The 25,852-nt window shown below is 39.6% G+C and overlaps 1 protein-coding gene across 1 annotated transcript; it reads right to left on the bottom strand.

Annotated features, from left to right (window-relative positions):
- Positions 1-25,815, bottom strand: TMPO (thymopoietin). Its single transcript, XM_086610931.1, is given in 11 exon segments — positions 1-2,236; positions 3,496-3,579; positions 3,885-3,980; positions 4,862-4,972; positions 5,509-5,604; positions 5,705-5,775; positions 5,778-5,823; positions 11,349-11,446; positions 12,991-13,149; positions 14,848-14,974; positions 25,412-25,815. Coding segments are annotated over 11 exon segments (1,431 nt in total). The 5' UTR covers positions 25,661-25,815; the 3' UTR covers positions 1-1,942.
- Between the last annotated feature and the right edge of the window lie 37 nt (positions 25,816-25,852).

The following is a 25,852-nucleotide window of genomic DNA, read 5'->3' as shown; positions in this document are numbered from 1 at the left end:
TTTTGTTTGTTTTTTTTTTAATGATGCTAATAGTATCCCTGAAGGAGGTCAATTGAAAGTATTTCATTGAACTAGAAGAGAAAGATATATTTCATGTTAAAACACATAGCAAAGTGGGGTGAAAAAGCGAAAGGGAAGTTCCTTAAGCACTGAAAAACAAATGAAGACTAGCTTCTCCCCCCATCCAAATTAGAGGCCTAATAAAGGCTAAAGGACTATGGTGCAAAACTATTACAGTGCAAGTATTATGAATATTCCTCCCACCAAGCGTTGACATGAACTGCTCTGGTTTTGCCTTTTTTTTTTTTAAACATGGAAGACTGTAGCAGCACAAAATGACACCACTGATACATCAGTTGTCTTGCTTTTGCTGCTTTTCAGCAATGCATTTATTTTGATAAGGAAAATCCACACACACTAAAAACATTTTTATTTTTCTGCATTTTGACACCAAAAGTGTATGTCCTATGTTACAATTTTCTATAGGATAGACACAAGTTTAGCTATTTGGATTACTAAAAAAAGCAGATTAAAAGAAAAAAATTAATCTTAACAGAAAAGAAACTATTGCTTTGCTACAAATTACCATGTTGTTCTAAAGTTCACAGAAAGTAAAGCTCCCCCATAGCTATAGTCTACACAGTAATTGTACCTAGAGTAAAAGATACTATTAACTAATGTTCTCAGCTTTTTATAAGTAGCACTTTAAGAATAAGTAGTATGATTTATTGCAATTTTGTACCAAGCAATAAGACTGAACATCTGTATGCTGCAGATTTAAGCACACCAAAATGTAATACATTCACTTTATAAAAATTGTTGCTTATCACTCTTCATTGGTAGTAGTGAAGTCAGCTTCCTGCTCAACTAAGTTACACAATATAGAGTGTTTCAGCATGCTTCCACTGAGAAAAATATTCAACTGCCATGAAAGTAGTAAATCTCACCTTAGAAGATGAAACTGTAGCAGAAAATGCAGCATTCTTCATACAAGAATAAAACTTCACATGGAATTTTCACGCTCTGAGAATACTTCTCTACATGAACATTCAAAGATAATCACATAAAGCTGTACTGGAAAGACTTTGCTTTTTTCAAAAAAAGAAAAATGACCACTGCTAAAGTCAGAATTTAGACTACTCCAGATAACAACTTTGACTCAAAAAAGTATTTTAGTAGCAAATTATACTGATGCAATTTTTATTTTCCACACATATTACTAATAAATAACTTCCTCTAAGACATCTCTTGCCAATTAGATTTGTGTTCAGATCCTACAACACTGTAACCACTAAAATGAAGGGATACATTTAAATGATGTTACGCTTAAACAGTTACCTATATGATACTAAGACTTTTACAAAAATGCAAACAGGTTTACAGTTACATTTACTAAAAAAGTTACAGTAATCTACAGAAAAGGTTGTTATTGTACTCTCCCTACAGCCTAAAAGAGATCAAATTCAGTTACGTTGTTACTGAGAAAATGCATACAAAAATGCATTTCCCTTTATCGCTGGTGTTAAAATCCTCCTCCACAATAGAGACAAAAGTACAACTTCTTTTCTGTACAAAGGAAAAGCTTTAACAACACAGCTTCACATTTTACTACATTTTTGCCCTTCTCAGCTTCCAAGTTCCTGCAAAAACAAATATACAGTTTCTCAAAAACGAATTTAAAGGATGTCCACATTAAAAAAATAAAGCCTACAAAAAGTTCAGAGATCTAAAAAAATGTTACTCCTATGGCAAAGTGATCTCCTACTAGTCCAAAGTCCAGAAAGTTACTAATGTCCATTTAATATTATCTTGCTTCATTTATTCAATTTATCAGGTTCCAATCAAGTTATTTGTAAGTAGTCCTTGAGCCGATGAGAGGGCAGAAGAGTTCTCTACAATTAAAAACAGGAGATCAAACTGGGTGTGCCTTTCAGAAAGATACTCATTTAGCACTGCTCTGGGAGACAATATTCAGATATTTAGAGAAAGGATTTCCTTGATTAGTTTCCATAGACTGATAAACCAAAACCAAGAAGACCGAAACAACAACAAAGAGAAGAATTTTTATCCACAGGGGAATGGAGCGTTGTTTTTTTGCTGGTGGTTTCTCCGACTTGATGTCAGTTGAGGTACCATATTTTGAAGCATACTTAGAGAAACTTTCCTCCATTCTGAAGTCACTGTGTTCTATAGGCCGGCTAGCAGCTCCTTTGATTGGTCTACGGCAGCTAGCGCTGTTAAAAAAAAGTTAAAATATTGCATATTTAAAAGAGCAATCTAAGGTATACAGAAAAATTTTAGTATAACTAAAAATATTTCTAGTGAATGCAGTACCTGAAATATGTCTCAAACATTAACACGTCTATCATGACTACTTTAAAGTTAATTCAGTGTTCAAAAAAACACTCCTTAGAAAAAACTCAAATAACATTTTACTTTACTCTATCCACATAATCAATGGATCATAACTGGCAATAAAACTCCAGGAAGTGTCTCTCTATTTGCATCTTTAATGATCACTTATGCAGCCTCAGTGAGATTTCTAAACTTAAAATTGTCCCTGGCCATTAAAACATCTACTGATAGCTAAGCCAATACACAGAGCCAGAATACAAAGCAGTAAGAGTTAAGAAATCCACATACGTTGCCCAGTCCTCATATACAAGGAGTACACATGCATGATTTTTATTTTAAAAAGTGGTATAGATTTAACTAGACTGATAGACCTTAAAACACGACAGAACAAAGCTGAGTAGTGAGCAGATAAGCCACAGTAGTAGTAACTTGTACCACATATTCTCCTTATAGTAAGGCTTTATGCAATTGCAGTTTAAATTGAAGCTATAATTAACATGTTGGAAACACAGGAGTTGATTTCACATCTTAACTTTTGCTCTTATTCTCTAAGCAGGACAAAGTTTTGTGATTTGCTTAATTATTCAGAAGGTGGTTTCAATTTTTGTTTAAATACAAAGTTGCAAGAAAAATTTAATGGCCTTTCCTAGGTGTCATCCTTATTCATGCTAAGAGTAATCTCTGACTACAACAGGACTGCTACTTAAAGGGAAAGAAAATAGGGTATTTGAAAATCTGTTTGGCTTTCAAAAGAAGGTTGAATCTATGCTGGGAGATTGATCTTCTCTTAATTTAAGAGCAGGCCTAAAGCAATTGCATCCAGCCAAAAACTTAAATATTGTGAACCATTACCACAGAGAAGCCATTTCAATTTAACTTCCAGCATCCAGAAGTTCCAGTAATAATTCCTACTGTAGTATTACCCTGTTCTCCCACACCCAATTTAAATAGAGAGGCTGTTTTTGCTAACAAAACTATGTACATAGAACAGAAGAGCTAGGTGGTCATCTCAACTGTCATTGAACCAGAGCGCAAAAAAACTGTTCCTCAGAAATCTGCCAATATAATCAAAAGATACTTCTCAGCTTAAATAAGTTTACAAGATCTGAGAAACAAGCCCCCAGAACCCTTAGAAATACCTAATCCTGTAGGTGTTGATACTTCATAAGGGAACATTTCCTTAAGAATATCCCTTTCTACTCTTCTTTCTTCTGTATGAGGTGTCTCCAGCACCTAGGAAACCAAAAACAGTTATAGCCCTAAGACAGCAAAATAAAATGCTCCTGCATAGCTATCTCAGTGACCATAACCACGTGCAATTTCTAACAACAAGTGAGTCACCCTGTGACATTCAAGAAGTTTACTTCTTGAGTTTTAAAAACTAGTTCAACCTTTGTTAGTGGCTGCTGTCTGGTCACTTTTGGTGTCTTAAAGTATTCAGTGCTCTCCTCAGTTTCCTTTAAGATAAAGAATACATTGTATAAATACAGTACACCTGCCAGCAATGATGTAGATGATCAAAATTTAACCATCACCTCTATCATGGCTGTGTTGAGAATATCACAGGACTGGTTGTGGCCAACATGATTAAAAAAGCACTGATGTGGGCAATCTGTCTCTTCTTGCTGTAATAAACAATGCCACAGTACAGTAAAATACTAACGGAAAAAAACCAAACTTACACAGCTTGAAATAGAACATCAAGTTTTCCCACAACTTTCTATTTGACAACTAAGTCTACATTCCAGTCAGGTTAAAAACAAAGTAGCCGATTTCATAAATCTCAGACCCATTGGTAGAGTAGGCTTCACAAGTATTAATACAGGAACTACAAGAAGCAATGAACTCCATTTAAATGCAGCCAAGCATTATCTTGTAATGTAAAATTCCACAATATTACATTAGTACACTAATACAATTACATATATTTGCAAGTACTTTAGATAGTTCTCCAAGAGATAAATAATTTTGACAGCTTGAATAGGTTAACAGTAAAAGAATTATTATCTTTCTTGATAACTGACAGGAACCTACAGATGCTTTTTAAATTCAGGCTTTTGGTCTAAAGTAATCCTACTATTCGGTTCCCTAAATTAAGGCAGATTGTGGTTTTTCAGGACAGACTGATTTACAATATCAAAGTTAGATAACCCAATTCTGCTCTGTATTTGAGCTATTAAAAGAATTTAGAAGAAATATCTACATTTTGTACAGAAAAATAGCAGCACAAGGAGAAATAACACACCAAAACATACTTGGCATGGGGGGGGTGGGGGGCAGCGGCAGCAGGCACGATTTCCACACACAGCCCCCCCACATCTGAAAAGGGAAGATAAAAAGCTTATATTCTCTCTTTTATGCCATGTGACAACGCTAGTCTCTTTTGACCAGTGCCACCTGGGCAGTGACATCCTCTACCCCTTTTGTACTAAGGCGTAAGCACATACACACAAGAATCTTGTTCACAGAGAGTAAGCAAGAGCAATCTAAATTTTAATTTATTTACTTCAGCTGTCATCAATGGTTTCTTTGGTGTTCCTCTGGGCATGTCTGAGTGTTCACTGATTGACAGTGTAGGAGCTGCATGCTTGAAATTTCCAGGCACCCTATTGACAACCTGCCGAGATTCAAAATTGTTCAAACTCAGAATCAGCCAAAATACAAAATAAAAAGGGGGAAGGGGGCAGAACTAAACATCAAAACCATTATGTGCATTGAAAGTATGCATGTTATAACTTCTTATAACGTAAGAAGGTTATGTTGAAATAAGCACAGGAAACATTGCTTATCATTCCAAGCAGTTTCTTTTAAGCCATTTAGAAGCATAAAAGCTATTTAGTTCACAAGAAAGCCAAACTTAAAAGCAGATATTCTGCATGTACTTAAATAAACGAAGGAAAAGATCTAAGCTTTTACAGTGGTCCTTCTCAACCCTCCCCCCTAAAAGACATTAGATGGAACCTAGGTGTCTACCTAGTCACATCTCAAAATGAACATTAGGTACCAATACAGGTACTGAGTATGTGGTCTCAAAGACTACTGAATAGTCTTACTTTCCTTAAAACAGTCTTCTATCTGTTCAAAACAATTATTCTGTCAGTAAAGATATATTACAGAAGAATACCACTTGTATGATTTATTAAACATATTTACTAGGCTCTCGTTGCTTGCAGTCAATATAGTTTCAGCTATGGGAGTACTCTCTGTTATTACAGCATCATCTACAGGCAACTGTGCTGTAGCTTCCACCTGTTTGTTTAAAACAAACAAAAGAAAACAATTGAATAAATAGCCACTGGGACCCTAACAGTAAGAAAAAAGCTTGTCTATTATAAAAGCCTCTCATCACCCTTTTCCTTGGTGTTCTTCTTGACACTCTTGTAGACTCCCTAGAAAATGCCTGCAGAGGTCCACTTTTGAAGATCCACTTGTCCAGACAGTCTCAGTAACTCCATCTTGAGAATAGGTCTATTCAAGCATCAAACACATGATCACATACATGAAAGCCAGCTCTCAATATTGGATACCCACAACCAAAAGCCAGAATAGCATGCATACTCCAGAAGCAGTGTGTCTACAATCCAAAAAAAAAAGTGGATCCTAATACATTCAATAACAACAACTAGCTAGATTAGTAGTGTTGACCACAATACTTACGTTAGAGCATGTTATTATTCAAATACAGAAGTGACTAGATAATGCTTAGCAGTAAAAACTGATAATCTGCTCACTGCAATAGAGTGAACTAATGCTACAAGTAGTCACATCTAGTCATGGACAGCAAATATACTAGCTTTCAGGCTCATTACATTACCTGCCTACATAAAAAAAATAATCTATGAGCATAAGCAGAAAGCATCACCTTGTTCTCTACCCAGATAGGGGTCTATTCTCTCAAGCAGAGATGGGAATGTTTTAGGCACAGCCATCTACAGTTCAACAGAAACTAATTTCCAGCCATAGGGAACAGGGGGAGATATTTTATAATCTTAAGTTTTCCACAGAGATGAAACTTACACACTTTTCACATAACAGTAGGTTTTAAACAATCAAGCTGACACACATCTTTACAAATCTAAGTAACAATATGAAGTGCCAACTTTTATAGTCATTAACAAGTGCTGATCATTCCCTATGCCTTTCTTTGAGCATAAAACTTGCAATAAAAGTCCTCCTCAAAACTATTTCCAAACATAGGTCTGAAGGGAAAGCAAGATGAAGGCCTGCTTCTTCTAGGTTATGTACAAGATTTTCCTTTTTACTTGGTTAAGTTTAATTTTAAACATTATTACTTTGTTAATACTGAAATATTTGCACATTAACACCGCATACATTGATGTATTACCAAGTTTTTGGAAGTTACACAGATTGATGCAACTGTCAATTACAGGTCTAATAGCAGAAATAACTTCACTGGAACACCAAAAACATTGGTTTAGCCCCAAAACAATGTGTTAAGAGAGCACCACTGCAAAGTATTTATTTACTGGGCAGGGGGCGGGAAGTCTAACAATGCCCTTATCCATTCCTCACTTGTATCTTCAAAGTTACTTCAGTAAAACTAGAAGCTGAGCAGCTTTATGATTCTTAAGTGCTGTATTACAGCTGCTACACATCCAGCAGAGGGAGTACAAGCGTTTGCTTTACTCCAAAGTCACTGAAATACTTTGAAAATGGAACGATGTACATTTATGCACAGACCTCAAATCCAAACATTCAGATGTTTTGTATAGAATCCTAGATATCAGCCTAAGTCTCCAACATTCCTTTCAATTTACACAGACTTCTGAAGAAAGATCTCCCAACCTCTCTACATATTCACCAGACACTGGCTTCTCTTCCCTACCGAGAAAAGCTTAACCTGCAGCCTTCAATCATGGCTCCCCACCTCACCCCTATACGCTTTCTATTTGAGAGGTGTTCTTCTTTAAAAGCTCAGAGAAAAAAAAAAAACACACTAATTACAAAGTGGTTGCACTCAAATATATTCCATTCAAGAAAGTTGTAAGGCAATTCCCTCATCCTATTAATGGAGAGCTCCCCTGCCCCAGGCTGTTTGACTAGGAACTAGCTTTCTCCTAATGAAAACTTAGAAGTACTTCAGTAAATAACCACCTCTCTCCTTAGTTCTTCAGATGCTTGTCAGTTGTGGGTTTTAAGTACCAAGTTTCAATTTTCTTGCATTAAAAGTCTAGGAAAAAAAACCAGAATCTACTGCATAAGGCTCAGACTGCCTCCAAACTTCAGCAGAGCATATTCAACAGACAAAATTAAAAATAAAAAAATTGTTGTCTACAGTTATAGTTATCCTCTTTGTCAACTGAGCAGGCCTTGTCTGCTTATCTCACAAATTTCTGAACAAACCAACCCTATTAGAATGTAATACTCGTGTAGTTCACCAACACCCTGTATATAACGAGAGAAAGTTACGCAAGTACTATTCAGGATATGCTTTTAACTGTCATATTATTCACGAGCAGTGAAGCTATAGACTATGAGTTTACCTCAGCTATCACTTACCAAGTTTTTTTCTTTGGTGCATGTCACATGAAATTTGTGTGCCAGTAGCTGCAATGGTACATGTTTTATTTTTAAGAAGCCAAACTATACAGGTAGTCAGAAAAATGCAGGAAGGAGTAGGGGAACACAGTACTGGCAGAATGTCACTGTACAAAGTCTCAAGAAGATAAAGTAGTTCTGTGTTGCTAGGACTCCTTAACATTTAAGTTTTTAGTCTGCCTCCTTCTGTCCAGTGCCATTTACTATGAGACCTTCGGCTCAGTTTTGAACTCTAACTCTATATTCACCCACCTGCTTGGAAGAGGGCAATCAAATTAAGGTTTTCTTCCAATTTCTTTCCAAATTGCCACCTATGAGGAGGCAATTAAGCACAAACAGCCAAGCTCAAATTCATCTAGCCCTCCACTGCTAACTGACTGATAAGACCCATAAGCCTGCACAACCTCCCCACCCAATTTCTTTTGCACCAGCCCACTTAAACACTATCTATCTGCACTCTTAAGAGAATAGCAACATCTATCCATGCCAAATGACAATCTTTTCAGCTGTGTATGTCTGGACTAAGACTAGTGCTACACAGGACCTACAAGCAACTAACAAGTCTGCTCACACCACACTACCAACCAATTCAGCCCCACCACTCTTCAGAGCCTCATAATCTTTGAGCCAATGTCACACAGCACAGGACAGTTGCATAAAATTCTGCAGAATAAATATGGTCACTGGACACATTAGCTGAAAACTTAAGATCCAATTTCACAGGAAGGAAAGAAAAAAAAGATAACATCTTTCCCATCTTCCACTTTTATTCTCAGCAAAATATACAGCTACACACATTTGCTAGCCAAAAACATTGAGGTGTTCTTGGCTTCAAGCAGCTGTAAGTTTTTGTTGGTGGGGTTTTTTTTGTTTGTGCTGTTTTGTTGTTTGTTTTGGGTTTTTTTTGGGGGGGGAAATTTTGTTTAAGTCTAACAAGCTAGACAGTTAAAGTCCCTGAAGAATTTGGCATCATTTTGAAATTAGGTAATTTTTTGATGATTAATCAAGTGATATTCCTTTAACTATGGGTAATTAAAACATGCAAGTTGCAATCTTTTACAGGTGCAGTACACATGCAGTATTTCACAAGACAAAACACAGTAATGACCTAATACTGTTACAGTGAAACTGGATGACAAAAAAATTGAGTAAGCACTCATAACTTGAAAACACCATAAAAATACATCACTGTTATCTCTTCCCTTTTTATCCTGTGAGTTCCTGAAGATTAGGAAGCTTTGTTGATAGCTGAACTAAATCACACTAAGGCTGGCAGAGATTTCTAGGTGAACAGTGAATTTAGAAAAAAAGTAATCCTTAACATACAAGAACCTCAAGATTCAGATTCCCATTCTAAAGATCAACACGCACAGAAGTTGTCTGAATGAATTAAGGAATATTTTGCATGTTGAACTACATCTGTGTTTTGATTTGTAGAAGTGAAATCTGTTCAGCTTGTACTTTAATTCAGTTAAAAATAAGCAGAACTAGTTATGGATCTCCAAGCTTACACAGCAGCATGTTACCTGCTTTAAGAGACATCCTTCACAGAAGCATGTTTACACATACAAACACACTATCTAAATAGGAAGTATCTGGCATTTTCCATACTATAAAGTACTGAGAAAAGTCACTGATCTTGCTAAAATACATCAAACTATTAATAGGTCAGATTTTGAGTCGCTGAATGTTTTCTACATAAATCCTTTTCTGTAGTGCAACTCCAGTACTTACTGGTCAGATGAGTAACTCTGTAAAGATCATAGGCAACCAAAGCTGAGGAACAAGGTATTTTGCAACACTGTCACATCACAAGGACGGATCAGCCACCAACTACTGAATCCACTATTTAGCCAGCAGTTTGAAAAACTGAGGTGCTTCTGTAAAATTCCTCTACTTTCACCAAGACAACAGAACTAATATTATTTATAAGTAAAGGACAAGTGGTACATACAGTGAGATTTCATAGAATCATAGAATCGTTAGGGCTGGAAGGGACCTTCAAAGGCCATCTAGTCCAACCCCCCTGCAAGGAACAGGGATATCTCCAACTAGATCAGGTTGCTCAGGGCCTCATCCAACCGAGCCTTGAACGTCTCCAGGGATGGAGCATCCACCACCTCTCTGGGCAACCTGTTCCAGTGTTCTACAACTCTCATGGTAAAAAATTTTTTCCTAATATCCAACCTGAATCTACCTCCCTCTATTTTAAAACCATTACCCCTTGTCCTATCACAACAGGCCCTCCTGAACAGCCTCTCCCCATCTTTCTTGTAGGCCCCCTTGAGGTACTGGAAGACCGCTATAAGGTCACCCCGAGCCTCCTCTTCTCCAGGCTGAACAGCCCAACTCTTTCAGCCTGTCCTCATAGGAAAGGTGCTCCAGCGCTCTTATCTTCATTGCCCTCCTCTGGACCCTCTCCAAATGGTCCATGTCCTTCTTATGTTGGGGACTCCAGAACTGGACACAATACTCCAAGTGAGGTCTCACGAGGGCAGAGTAGAGGGGGAGAATCACCTCCCTCGACCTGCTGGCCACGCTCCTCTTGATGCAGCCCAGGACGCGGTTGGCCTTCTGGGCCGCAAGAGCATATTGCCGGCTCATATTGAGCTTCTCATCCACCAGTACTCCCAAGTCCTTCTCCTCAGGGCTGCTCTCAATCCATTCTCTGCCCAGTCTGTATTTGTGCCTATTTAAGCTTGTTATTTATAATTTTTCTTCTTAGGAGAAGCTTTCCAACAAATTAATGTCTACTCCAGTACTGCTGCTACAAGCATAGTTCAAGAAAATATTATCTAGATAGCTAGTGCATGTGTGTACACACATACACTTCTATATATAAATATAGGTATATACAGAAATACATTACTTCATGTATATTTAAATCAGTCATTGAACAGATGTATTTAAATGCTTACATATATTTATAGATATCAAACCAGACAGATGTAAATATTATGTATATTTATTTAAAAACATTTCTAAAACAAACCAAATGAAAAAAAACACCAAACAAAACCCCAATGTTTTCCCAAACTCTTTTCTTTTGAGAAACTGCTTCTTCTACTGAATCAAGTTGTTTACAAATATCCAACACCATGCTATCAGCCCATCTGACTTCAAAACCTATCCGGTTTCCAAAACTAAACATGTTAAAGTCACCTATTACTTTTCTCTAAGAGGTGCTACAGCAGCTGGCAAGTTTGACAAACAGCTTTTTGCAGACCATAATTTTGAATAGACAGGCTAAAACCAGCAGCTATAGTTAATACACAAGATTTTCATGCTGTATTAGAACAGGCTTCCTGAAAGAACTTTTAAAAAACAGCATAGCCCACTGAGTCAAATGTGATTATGTTAAAAGTAGTAAGGTATTTAGCAAGAACATCACCTGCAGTTAGTAGCTGTTCCAGATGTCACTAAATTAAACATACCTGGTTGTGTTCAACAACTCTTTCTTTGAGTGCTACTGGAGTCTTCATCCTGGCTTTCAATGGCTCTCTCTTCTCAAGCCGCAGGTCAGTCTTCGGATCTGTAGTTTCAAAATAAATAGTTTCTATAATACTACTGGTTGTTCTACTAGTTTAAACCAATCGTATTTTAAAACAAATTCAGTTTAAGAGGCAACGTAACTGTGTTATGAGTTACCATTTCCTCAAAAGTTGTGAGATACAGGTTAGTTTCTCTATTGAATATAGAAGAACAAAGATTTTTGAAGAATAACTTCAAAAAGTATTTTAAAACACCGACCCAAGTATTTCAGTTTGTCCTAGAAATCCTACATTTCAGATAAGCTTTGACCCAGCCAGCAGTTCCATTTAGAAACCAGTATCAAGTTGCAATTACTTTAACCAAAGTACCATTATACTACTGATTGTAGGAAGGATATTGAAGCTTTTCAATAGTTTAGGCTGTTAGTTTAGTTTCATTTAAAACAGGTCCTTTTATATAAAACTCGTTTTTGATGCAGAAGGGTGAATGGTTAGTGGTCATTTTACCAGTAAGAGGATGTATTATTTCCACCCCTTTTTCTAAAATTCTAATAGCATTACACCAACATATTTAGAGTTTATTAATTAACATCCCTTAGCTTTTTAAGCATTATGTATAGAAACTTGTTTTTGCCAGTTGTTTGGTTTTGTGTGTGCGTCCCATGTTTGAACAGTTTAATAATTAGATGAAGCATATCTAAGTACAAGGAGACAGCCGTCAGTTGTGACTGGGCTCTTGGCTATCCTAAAAATAAATAGATATATCTCTAACATTCCTTCCCTCCCTGAAAGTGCACAAGATTAAAGTTCAAAAACAAGCTCAAATATGCAAGGGAGATCCATCAAGTTCCTAGTTGTATTTCAACCCTTTCTGTACTACGTCCATGGAAGTTCCTGTAAAAAAACAGAACAAAACAACCCCACACCACCAAAAAAACATCCCACATCCCCAAAACAAGCATCTTCTAACATTCCATCCAAGACAATCTTTAAAGCCTACACTGTTTTTACTTTTTGTAAGATGTATGATGTGTTTTAGATTCTACTTGCCCTATCCCTTTTTTTTTTCATATAAGCTTGGTATTAAAACCACAAAACCCACACTCAAGACCAATCAATCAACCCACCCTAAACTAAGTCTATAACGAATAGAGTATAAAAGGAATTGAGTCATACATGAGAGACATTAAACATACAAAAGTACAAAAGTTTAATAAACAAATATTCATACACTACCTCATAGTATAGATAATTACTGCAAGCACATAAGACAAAACTGCACTTAAAGATGAAGTGCAAAGAACACTGGAACACTTAATACGCAGTTCTCCTACCTATCAGGTTACAGGTACCAATCTGGGGAAAAAGGGAACAGTTTAGTACCAAAAAGTTTCCTTTGCCAGAACAGGCCCTTGGATCACTGTGCTAGTACCGCACTATCAAGCGCAGAACTCATGGTCTGCAGCAGTATCTTTAAAGCCTCACCTCACAGCAAGATCATGCCCTTTATAGGTATTTCTTCTACTGCAAGTATTGCTGATGTGCAATTTGAATAGTTCACATGCAAGTTCCACTTAAGTCTTACCTTCTTCATTGTCGCTGTACTGGTCAGAATCATTATTTCCATTCTGTCTGGTGTCCTCCGCAGTTGAAGAGATTGCTGGGAGAGGCACAGGTGCCTTCAGTTCTGGACCTTGCTCCATCAGTTGCAACAGTTTTTTCTCATAAAGTTTCCTAGTAGTAGCTATAACAAGGAAGGATACATGCTAAAGATACAGTTTTCATCTTTCCTGACTTGATAGCTAGAACTTGGCTGTTAATATGTTCCTTGGGAATCTTTGAACTTACACTTTTTATCTTTAATCTGCCTGTATGGCCCAAAGCATATACCTTTAGGTATATAAAGCCCTACCTCTAAGCTTTTAACTTTTTGATTTAAGAGAATTCTTAAGATAAACTTAGACCTGTTAGTACACTGAAAGTTAAAAGCATTTATCTATGGAAAGGGAACTTACCCTGCTTCTTCGATGCTTTGTTTCATATGCTGCAATACACAACTTATGCCCTCACAAAAGATTTAGTGACATTGATATTGCAAGGGAATCCATGCAGATTCCACTATTACTCTCTTAATCCTTTTACCCTGGAATTAACTCCTTCCCCTTTAGTTTAACCTTTGCCCTGTTGGCAAATTCAGTCCAATAAGCATCAGAGGTGGTGAAAGTAAGCAGCAATATCAGAACTTCCTGTCTGCTGCATCAAGCCATCAGGCTGGCTCACTTGATCTAAGAGGACAGCTGTTTGAAACTAAAAGGTATCAAGTCTAGCACATCCATGTCAGCACTGTGATGGCAAAAATCTGCAGAGGTGACCAGTGCTTGGGCTGTTAGCTGCAGAAACGTCTAACCTTGGAAGATTTCAGAGAAGAGGACACCACCCTTAAAAAGATGGTCCAGACTCTCACAAGAAACAGAATCCATAAGCTGTAAGAACTAAGGCTTTTACTTAGACCAAATTTGAACATCTTTCCAGTGGTCTGCATAGGTATTTGAATTTTTCAGAAGACTTGGGCACCATTAAAGAGGAATAGGTTGAATGGGAAGGCATACAGAAACAGTTAACAGAAAATATTATGCACAAGATTTTGAATAGACCTAAGAATCCAGGCTCCATCACTGACACTTTCATACACCCAGAATTTCAAGAACTTTTGACAGAAGGCTCAGCATCCTACAGGCGACCATCTTTTTTTGAAGAGTTGTGAAATCAAAGAACCTTGCCATGAGGGTAGTGCACAATCTGAAAGGTAAGAAGCTTTTATCCCACATCACAGATGAGTGCCCAAGGCAGGAGATTAAGCTGAGGTCAGGACCTCTCCCTACACCTCCTGCTGACACAGGTCAGCATGCAGGACAGAAAGCCAGGTTCAAGAGGCCAGGGGAAAAAACAAAAACAAAACCAAGAGAAAAAAAAAAAGACACACAGCAAAGGAAAACATTACTGCACAATGCAGTGAGTAGAAAATGCTCTAGGGAAGAGGAAGTTCCATGTTCTTATTCTGCTCTAAATGTTGTTAGGTTATTATGTAAGATGTATTTCCTATTTAAGCAGGCCCTGGATCGCAACCTCTGTATCAGAAGACCCAATTACTTCCATGCTGAACTTTAGTTAAGAGTTACACAGCTTCAGAACAGAAGTTGGAACACCTCTAGATGGCCTAGAACACAAGAGGAACAGATTGTGGACTTGCCTACACTGCAACGCTTCAAGTCTTCCAATGTAAATAGTCCAATGAAAACATCTTAAGTGGGAAGTAGGATTGCAACATTATTGGCACTAAACTTAATGAGCAACTGTATCAGAGAAGCTTAGAGTACTCAGAACTGAGGTTTAGTGAGAAATATGTTTAACCTATTAATATTAGTTAGTTCAGTTGACCTACCTACAATCGGGCCAGGATTTAGTCCATACTTCACAAGTTGCTCTTGGAGATCTTCATTACTTATCTCTGTTATATCTAGGTCATCCTTCTCCTCTGGTCTGGGTTTGTCAGTTTTCTTCGTGGCTTTCTGTGAGTGTGCAAGGGAGAAACAAGAGACAGAGTGTTTCCAGCTGATACTGACCACATCTTTTTCTTCTAAGGGAACGGGAAGATATGAGAGTCCTAAATGCACAAACCCAGAACAATAATCATACTCTCCCTACCTCTTCCACAGTAAAGCTATGTGAAACACTTCAAACATTTACACCTACTAAACAAACATGCAGGAGTTTCCTACTTATATAAGGAAATACCTATTACAAGCCTCCCATATAGTAAAAAAAAAAGTCTTGCTCATTATTCTGATCCTGTGTTTTAACTTGAAGTTCAAGTGCATAACAGGAGAGGATTTACTTCCCATGACTGGAGAAGTAAGCTCCTAGCTGTTGCACCATCACTACTCTAAGCTACAACGTTCCATTGACATTTATTCACATTATTCTTCTACCTATCACTTCTTCCTGTAATGATACGGAATAAGTTCTTCAGTACCCACATCCTCTGAACCAAGCTCCCAAAATCCCCATCCCCACTTATTCTGGTATTCTCTGCAAGATTAGATGATGTTACAAAGTGAGTGCAGGAAAGGCAAAACCAGAAACATTCTTATCTTTTCAAATTCCTGCCTGTCTGCTCAGGCCACTGTCACTGTAGCGCTAACAAATCCTAAACCCAACTCTGGCAACACTACTTGAATAGTTGGCAACACACCACCACCACGGACAGATGGTTATCAAAATAATCTGCCAAGATACTACTCCTAAATCAGCAGTTTCTGCTATATCCAAACAGAGTGATCGCAACATTTGTTCAACTTGGGATGCCTTTGTTCCTACAATAGACATTTCAAGCTCCAAGATCTGCAAGCGGGTGAGGAGTTAAGACAGAAAAAATATGGTCAGGACTTGCTTGCACTCAACTAAGAAAGATCTTGATACTGCTTTGAAATAAGTCATATTTGTATCTCAAAGTTGTAGGATATAAACAACTTAACACATTTCTCAACTTGGTTGCCCAGAGGAGCTCTTTGGGTTTTCTGGTACTTAAAGACTAAAATTCCAAATACAAGTATGTTATAACACTCAGTCACAATTAATTTTTTTTCTTGTTGTATTTAGTAAGATAGCACTAAAATACTGTAAGATGACTGACATGAGTCAACAGTATCTAGCTAGCCACTAATGCCAGTTAATCCTAGTTTGCATGCAAGCTTGGTCTCGCCTCAGGTGCCTTAATATGATAAAGCTAAACAGAGACTGTATGAGGATTTCCCAAATATAACTGACTCCCTAATTATATTAGATTTTCCTCTAACTCCTGGATTGTGAAAATCCCAGCATGATGAATATAAAATTAGCTCCTGAAAAGCAAGAGAATCTCCAAGAGTGCATGCTATTTCTTAATTCTAATAAATAAGACTCCAAGCAGTCTGAAGAAAGGATAGGATCACTGAAGTGGCAGACTTGACTAATGACAGATTTACAACTCACTTTACCAATCATTCCATTTCTCTGAAGCAATCGAGTCTACTTATCTAGTACATAAAAACAACCAACCTGCAGCTATAGGAGACTTGTATTTACTTTTGAATGTGTTGGTCATAACACTATCTCAAGTATCAAATTAGCAATTTCATATTTGGTGCATTTTTTTTCTTGACTATTGAACTGCCCGAACAGTGGTAAAAGTTCCAAAACCCATGCTGGGTTTTGGATCTGGTTAGACTATTGACAGCTCTGGTGTTTCCACACATCACCAAGCAGATTAACTACAATGCTACTTCCTTATTCAGAAGAAAACAATTACCTTTAGTAATAACAATTATTTGTAAATTGTAACAGTAACAATTTGTAAAAAGTAACAGTAAGAACAATTATTTCAGAAGAAATCAACATTCCAATGGCACTTTAAAGAAACTAGAAACTTAATGTATCTCTATCTTTGTATCACTTGGAGACCATAGAACAGACTATAACAATACATACCAGGAGAAATACTCAGCATTCTACTAGATGTTTTAGAGAAATCTTAACTATCAGAAATCCAACTGCAACTATGGAGTAATACAGTCCTCTAATGCAAGTAAACTGACATAACTCATAGTATCTTTGGTATATTTTTTTCCTTCCAAGTATCATTTCACTTTTTCATGCAGTATTACCACACACTGAGACCATCAGAATAGCCAGTTTCATCAGAGAAAAAGGGCAGGGAGGGGATGAAAAGTTGAAAGCAATCTGTATTGAATTTTTGAATACCTATTATCCTTAAAGCAGGAGCAAATTACTTCACTTGTACAAGTAGAAAACTCTCATTTAACCACTCACTGGACCGTAAGATCAGTCCTTAGAAGCATAAGGCAGGATAAAAGAATTTCTCTCATACCTTGGCTGTGGTATGACAGCATTAACCTCAGCAACAACATTAACTTTAATTATCATCATTATTATTATAGTATAAAGCACCACTACACTTTTTGTGCATCATCACAACTTATCCCTGTGAGACAGACCAAAAGAGCTAGCTTTTGTTTTCATCTGCAACAATAAATTTAAACAAAAAAATAACACACACATCCACATTTTCCTGGTCTGGTGGCTATTGGTAAAATTAAAGTTGTCTTACTACAGTGCAGAAGTTAAGTGCTTAAAATGAAATTGTGGCAAACACCAGGACTTGCTGAAGTAAGGTGGTGCAACTGACCACTTTGCACGTAACATAAGTATTCTTGCAACACTATACACAGACCAATAAATCCTTATCTGAAGATCTTCTAACTCCATGCAGAGCTAGCAGTATTACAAAAGTGTTTCTAGTAATTGCTATTTTCAACAAAACCAAAGACGGAAGAGGATGCGCATATTTGACTTGAGAGATTTGTTCACACCAAAGAAATGGAAATTTGTTAGTGGTGTCTGTCAGGCTCACGATTCAGATTAAGTAGGACTCAACTCTTCAAACAAGTACTGAAGTGAATCATAAACACAGGGCTCCCACACAGTCCTAGGGCCACCGGAGAACAAAATCATAGAACAGTTTGGGTTGGAAGGGACCTTCATCTAGTTCCAACCCCCCTACCATGGGCAGGGACACCTTCCCCTCGATCAGGTTGCTCAAAGCCTCATCCAACCAGGCCTTGAACACTTCCAGGAATGGGGCTTTCACAGCTTCTCTGGGCAACCTGTTTCAGTGCCTCACCACCCTCACAGTGAAGAATTTCTTCCTTAGCTCAAATCAACATCTACCCTCTTTCAGTTTAAAGCCATTACCCCTTGCTCTATCACTACACACCCTTGTAAAAAGTCCCTCTCCAGCTTTCTTGTAGGGACCCTTTAGGTACTGGAAGGCTGCTAGAAGGTCTCCCCAGAGCCTTCTCTTCTCCAGGCTGAACAACCCCAACTCTCTCAGCCTGTTTTCACAGGAGAGGTGCTCCAGCCCTCTGATCATCTTCATGACCCTCTTCTGGACCTGCTCCAACAGCTCCATGTCCTTCTTATGCTGAACACAGTACCCCAGGTGGAGTCTCAGCATAAGAGAAGTTCATCTTCTCAGAGTGTCATCTCTCCACAGAAAAAAAGCTTTCACCTTTTTTCATTAACATGAGAAGCAGAAAATGCTAGTGATGAGAATTCAGACCTGGAAGCTCTCTCTTACCTCATCTTTGGTATTCCTGATGAATAGAAATCCAACAGCCACAGACCAGTTTGTCTGAAACTTTACAGCTACCGTTACTAGTTCTAGCACTACTCCACCAAACAAAAGCGTAAGGAACACCTTGAAGAAGCCATTAAATAATATAACAGATAACTATGGGACATCATCAAAAGAAACATTTTCAAAATCTAAATTAAATGGCATCTACACTAGGATATTCAAGGACTTTAATCCCAAACAGGTGCAGCAGCTTCATGACTAGAAGCTCAGGGCTTCTTTGCTTTGTCTGAATGAGGTTAAGACAGGCTAAGAAAGCCCAAATCACACAAGCAGAATGCTCTTTAATTCTCCAGTTTGCACAGTGTACTCTCTGGCATCAACTAAATGTACATCTCTTAGGGGAGGAGAAGATAAGGAACTGCACATGCCAAGTCTCAATAATAGACTTATGCCGTGGAATACAGAGGTCTCTATTCCCCTTGCCCTTGTTATTCTATCATACACAAACATTTCCTGCAGTAGAATTTTTTTTTTAAAAAAAAAAAACAAGTCCTACTGAACTTTTTAACCTCAAACGCCTCAAGACAATATCTACCAAAAGCTACAGGACAGACCAAATAAACAATGGAAAGGAAATTATGCAGCAGTAATTCAGAGGTACCAATACATGCAACTTTAAGAATTCTCTACCTTCTAACCTTAGTTAGTAAGTTCCAGACTTCGAATTTCCAAGCCTACATATGGTAACAGTCCTAAATTATAAGATTAAGGACTACTCAACCCTTCCACCCCTCATCCCTCCAGACACTAAATTCCATGTTATTCAGTGAAGGGAACATACCCACTCTGAAAACAGACGAATGCTGCATAATGAAGAGTTGTTTCCAGAGAACCTAAGTGAAAGAGTAAAAATTCACAACAAAACACAAATCAAGAAAATAAACTAACAAATGGTCTCCTGGCTCAATTAATTGAATGCTGACCTGGAGATCTGGCTTGTGTTATGTGGCCCTGCTGAACAACTGTCATGCACTGCTAGACAAAAGTTACTTCGACAGGATTATTTTATTTAAATATAGACGCCATTATTACACTAACACTCTGTCAAACATGTTTCTCTAGTTCATGAGTCTAGAACTTCACAAAGCCTGAAGATGCAGAGCAGCATGGCAGGACTTCTCACTGCAGTGGGAACTATCCAGTCACCTCACCCTCACCCTGGCTGCCCACAGCTATCACTCAGACAGCAGATGAGTGCTATTTAAAAGGCCACAAAGGCAATAATCTGTATTCTGGGTCACATTTGTACAGCACATCATAATTAAGAAATACAGCCACACAGGAAACACTGAATAGATTCTCTTCTTTCACTGGGTAGCATATGCACTTTACATTCTCTCACCTATCCAAGTGTGCAGTTTCACCTTCCACATTCCTCATCTTCATAAACTACCTTCCCTTTTCCAGTAGAGAAAGGGTTGAAACCATACAGTTATCTCAGCTACAGATATTATCACTATCACACCAGTCTAACCATAAAGAGCTGAAGCTAGCTTGTAATTTACTCGGCTGCTTTATTAAAACAAACAAAAAAACATCTTTACCTGATAGATCTCTTCTATATCCTCTCAAACAGGCCCTTCAGGTCCACATGCTCTCATTACATACCTTCATTACAGAAATGAGGAGGAGACATCTGACTGATCTCTTTTAAATCATTACTTTAAAGAGCAAAAATATTACTCAGCATGTTTTAGAAGAGATTATTCCAGGACATGAAATGCACCAATAAGCTAAGTCATAAAAACCTACACATTCTGAGCTCTGAACAGCTCCTGTTTGGCAACAGTGTCCAGATAATATTTTTGGTATGTGCTGTATAACAATGCTCCTAAAGAGGCAAAAACGTCATTTCATAGTTATTTTCCCTTTGAGCTATCTGTCCTGATATTCAGCCCATAACTAACCAGGATCGGGAGCATCCAGATGCAGATGGTTCTCCCTGCAGCAAAAAGGTGTCTCACATACCAGCCACTGTCCTCACATACCACAATGCTAAATAAGCTTAGAAAAAAAAAACGTTGCTCCAGCTCTGCAAATGTTTTTGAGAAGCTGGCTCCTCCAGGCAATATTATCAGACTGAGGCCCTAACAAGCATGATTTTAAAAGCTTTTCCTCTCCTGTTAAGAGTACATAGCCAAAGTGAGCTCTTCCGTACCCCTAAAAATAAAATAAAGTATTACATCTAAAGAAGTGGCCATACTTAAAATGATACTTTCAAATATTCACAGGAAAGCTCGTAAAAATATTTGAGCTAATATTTAATCTTACTTTGATTTAGTGAATTTTATTTAGTTGACAGCATTGGAAGTCATCTTCTACAAAGCAGATTGCACCTTCTGCAATAGGAGGGGGTTTTGAAGCATCACATTACAAAACAAAAACGCTGCCTGAGTTCCACCAAGGGAGAGTAAGATCTTGCTACAGTAAAACAGTTTAATTTTTAACTTTAGGTGCCAAAAAAAAAATGCTAACTGCCTAACAAGTTTGCTGTTCCAAAGCAATGCAGTCAGAACAAAACTCCTTTAAGTTTTGATCTGCTCATACATGCATGTAAATTATCTACATGTTCACTATTGTACAAGAATAAAAGCCAGGTCAAAATAAACCCAGATGAATATAAATGAAACAGCAGCAGCATTACTACATATGCATGACACTTGTTCACAATACATCAACTTCACATCACTAACATATTAAGTTTTTATTTGTTCCAAGAGAGGTGCAGGCTGGATACAGTATTGACAGAGCTGTGCTGGAAGAGTAAAAGACATAATTTGTAGTAGAATTAAAACTATGGTGTTTTGTCTTATTGCTGCACAGCTTTTATCGACAGAAAATGTGCACTTAAATGCATTATCAAGTGCCCAAAACTTAGAAAAAAAAAGAACACTGAAATAACAGTGTAGGCAGTTTAAATTTACTGGTGGCTACAGCAACGTCAAAACATTAACTGTCAGTATCAAGAGACCTGGTTTAGCTTCACTGTCTTTTCAATGACCGCAACATTCCGCGTACTCCTTTGAACTTGTTTCTCGTATCCATTTTGAGAACCACACTGCTCTCCCGCCCTCCCGCATCCGTAAGTCGGCTGCCGGACCAAGTGAGGTACCGGTTCAAACACCACAGCAGCACCCGCGGCCGCCCCCCGACTCGAGCCCCCTCCGCCCCGCCGGCGCGGCGGCCCCGCGGCGCCCCCTGGCGGCCAAGCCCCGCCGGCGGCACGGGCGGACCCGCCCGCCGCCCCGCCCCGGCCCGGCCCCGCTCGGGGCGGGCGGCCCGGCTGTGCCCGTTCCCCCTCGCTGCTCTGCCCTGACCCACCCCTACACGGACACGGGCACTGTAACTCCAACTGGTTGCAGGCTCAGAGGTTTTCACTCCTTGTACTTACTAAAGGGAAGCGCGAGCAGGCCCAGAGCACATGAGGGAAGGCTCAGAGACCAGTAAGTCCCTCCAGTAACTGACGAGCCAAGACCATCCCTTTTCAGGCCAATACGGCATCCCGATCACAGTAAATTTTTCACACTGAAAACCATATTAAACAACATAATTTGTACATCTTTGATAGCCTACGCTCATAAGGTAAGGGCAGACTGCTTCTTCACCGTGGTCCCAAACCTTTCAGAGAACCGCTCACTCGACACACTTCGAGTTCAACAGGCAGGCACCCAAAAAGTTAAGTACGCACAACTGTTGCGTGGGTGGGTATTACTACTGAATAAGCATAAACTCAAGAAAAAAGATATTACATCTCTCACTTATGTTGCTCTTCTCTACTCAAAAGTCTCATTTATTTGCTCCAAGAGCAATTCTGGCTCTTTTCTACCTCTCCCTCTATGCATCAGCATTCATTCATTCCCTCCAACGGTGAGTCAGTCTTCACTCTCAAATCAGTTCATTTGGTTCTTCAATTGGTGGTTGTTATGGTTTCTGCGGTTCAATTTTTTTTTTCCATTTGTTTGGGTTTTAAGGATTGTAGAATATTAAGCTATATCCAAAGTAATACCAAAAAATAAGGAACAGCAGAAAGCACAGTGGGGCAGAACCAACCAAAACACAAACCTGTGTAAAAACATTTGAAAGAGCACTTACAAGTTAACACTAGCCTTGACTGAGTCATCTGGATTTAAGAGACTTTTGCAATTTTCAAGTTAAGTAGTATTCAAATTTTTAGAGTGACACAGGAAACACAGAATAGAGCAGTCTAAATTTTTTAATCCCACAGAAGATACCTTTGCAACACAGTCGAATATTTTGTTGTTCTAGAAACATTAAAGTAGTGGATTGCCTAATTTTCAAACAGCTGTTTTACATCCCCCCCCCAATGTACACAAAGCAATGCTACAATTTCTAAGACTTGCAATATAAATAAAACAGAACTAATAATGCATTGCAATTTTGTTTCTCAGATCTCAACCTAATAACAGGAGAGCCATGTTATTATACCAGTACATGTTATAAAGTACTTTTATTTCCTTATACACCTAGTGTAAATTGTTTTCTGGTCCTTTTAAATATACACGTAAATGCAATACCTAAGATAAAACAATGATGCTATACAGAGGAGCAAAAGACAGTGGTTCCTGAATCCACCTTTGTTTCCAGAGCCTACAAAGTGACTTACAGGAAACTAAGATTCCTTCACTTTCTTCCTCCTTTCCATAATGCCTTGCCGTCCCAGCTTCTGCCCTTTGACCCTTATTTCTAGTTTCTTCTCTTTCAGAGGTCTGAGTGCTTTCCCTCCTGTCTTCTCTTAATCTTAGCCAGACTTTTCACTTTGTTTCTATACCAGAATCTCACTCCCCTGGACACCAGACTTCCTTCACTCTGCCTCTCTCTTCCAACTATTTTTGAAGAAAGTCACTCTGGAGACCTGTACATCCCTCTTTCAGAAAGAGAGCTGATCAGAGAAGCACCCTTATGCATTAACAGGGACAACACCTACTGAAGTTACAAGCAGTTTCAGATCTACCCAAGCTGTACTAGGCAAACAATAAGCATACATCAAACAAGCTGCTTTTTTTTGGGTGGAAGACAGGTGGTGGAAGGGGCAAGGACCCAAATCCAAGCAACTGTCACTAGAACGTTCAATGAAATTTTGGAAGTTATGATGATACACTGCTCTGATATTAACACACAAGTCCAGCAGAAATAGCACAGAGCCTTCCAGATATTGTTAACAAAAGTGTAAGAGTACCACCCATTCTGTAAACATCAAAAAAGTCACCCGTAATTGTTTAAGCTTAAGCACCGACAAAGGGAAAGGAAAATCCGATCTAGGAACTCCAGCAGTTATGAGACTTTCCTTATCCTACAAGCACAAACCACATGAGATTCAAGCTCATCCTATTTTACTCAAAAGCACTTTACAAATACTACAAGACCACTATAAGTCAGAGAACTGTCTCGTTCATTGTAACGTTTCTCCAGTGAATGCCAGCTGAACATTTGAATTAGATAAGACATAAAAAAGTAATTTGGTTAGAAACCTCTTCCTTTTAGTTGCAGTTTTCAGTTTCTTAATTCAAGAGCTGTTTGTTGGCTTTTTTTAAAGTATGAAAGACCTTCAAAGGAGTCAGTTTCTGTGCACTCTCTTTACAAATGAGCTCTAAAAGACAGTATTTCAGATACTATCATTAAATACTTGTAATATCACACACATTACAATTCCAGTGGCTGGCTATTATTATACAAGTCTTTACGAAAGACCAGACAGCTTATAATTATGAATGAAAAGATTGCTTTCTCCATACATGCAAATTTACAAACCGCTTACTAAAAATTAAAAAGGAAATCACATTTTCCGAAAAGGAAAAATTCCAAGTGGCACCTGCCCCCCACTTCTTTCCTTACATGATAAAAGAAACTATGCCTAAGAAAGCAAGTAACAGTGGACCAACTGAACATATAGCAGAAGCACGTTGCTACAAAACATATGCTTAGAGGTACGAAAGAGACAGCTACATTAACCAGACCTTCGTTACACTAAACAGCCCGCTTCATTAAACAAAACACACAAGCTGCTCCTTCACAGCTTCATCCTTTTATCTGGAGATAGTAGCGTTGCTTCAGTATAACTGAGAGAGCTGACGGGAGGGAGGCTTCTGTCCAAAGTTAAGTTGCAGCCTCGTGCACAGTTTCTCTTGCTTTATTCCTCTATCACCTAAATAATTTACTTATAAGACTTCCAGTCAAAGTAAAGACTTACCAATTTACAGCTGGGAGTAGGGGGGGAAGGTTATTACGCTCCACGCGCGACCGCGCTGCCCCTCCCCGGCTGGAGGGGACCCCCGCCCAACGCGCCCCGCGGCCGAGCCCCCGCTCGGAGCCGTCGCCACCGAGAAGCGCATAAGCGGGACGCGACCTAAACGCGAAGCCGGCGGCTGCCCAGCACCGACCGCGCGGGTCCCAGTTCGCCTCCCGGTGCAGGGCGGCCGCCTGGCAGCGCGCCCCGCGTCTCTGCCCCAGGCGGTGCGGTGCGGTCCGGTCCGTCCCCGCCGGGCACGACAGCGCCCTCAGCCGAGCCGGGCCGGGCCGCGACTCGAGAAACGCGACGCGGAACCGTCCCCGGCCCCGCGCGGGAGGACGCACGGGCAGCCGCGGCGCCTCACACCGGTCTCCGAGCCGCGGCCGGCAGGCAGGAGCCGACAGACCCGTTCGAGTGGGAAAACGGGCCCGAGGCCGCCGGGAAGCCGAGGGAGCGCGGGCGGGGGCCAGGATCCCGGCGCAGGAGAGAAGCGGCGGCACTCACCCGCCCGGCGGCAGCGGCGCGGTTCCTGGCACCGAGAGGTGTGAGCTCCCGCTCCTCGTCGCTGGAGAAGTCGGGCTGTGCGGCGGCGGCAGCGGCGGGCGGGTTGCGGGCGGTGAGGTGCTGCAGGTAGAGCTGCACATACACGTCTTTGCGCTGCTCGCCGCCCGGCAGGCTCACATTGTTAGCGATCAGCTCGCTCTTCAGCTTCTCCTTGGTCAGCACCGACGGATCCGCCAAGAACTCGGGCATCGCCGCCGGCCGCCGCCGCCCTCCCGGGAGAGACACCAACAAAGCGCAGAGAGAAGGGGCGGGGGGGAAGGAGGAGGAGAACTCGCCTGCCCCTTCGCCAGGGACCCAGCTCCACAGCAGGCGGGCGCGCACACCGAGCGCTTCTCCCAGCCAGCAATAAGCCGCACCCCAATTGGCGGAGAGGAGAACGAA

The sequence above is a fragment of the Tauraco erythrolophus genome, chromosome 4 (assembly GCF_009769465.1).
Source record: "Tauraco erythrolophus isolate bTauEry1 chromosome 4, bTauEry1.pri, whole genome shotgun sequence".
NCBI lineage: Eukaryota > Metazoa > Chordata > Aves > Musophagiformes > Musophagidae > Tauraco > Tauraco erythrolophus.
Note: the sequence above shows the minus strand (reverse complement) of the source record. Positions and strands in the feature narration are given on the sequence as shown.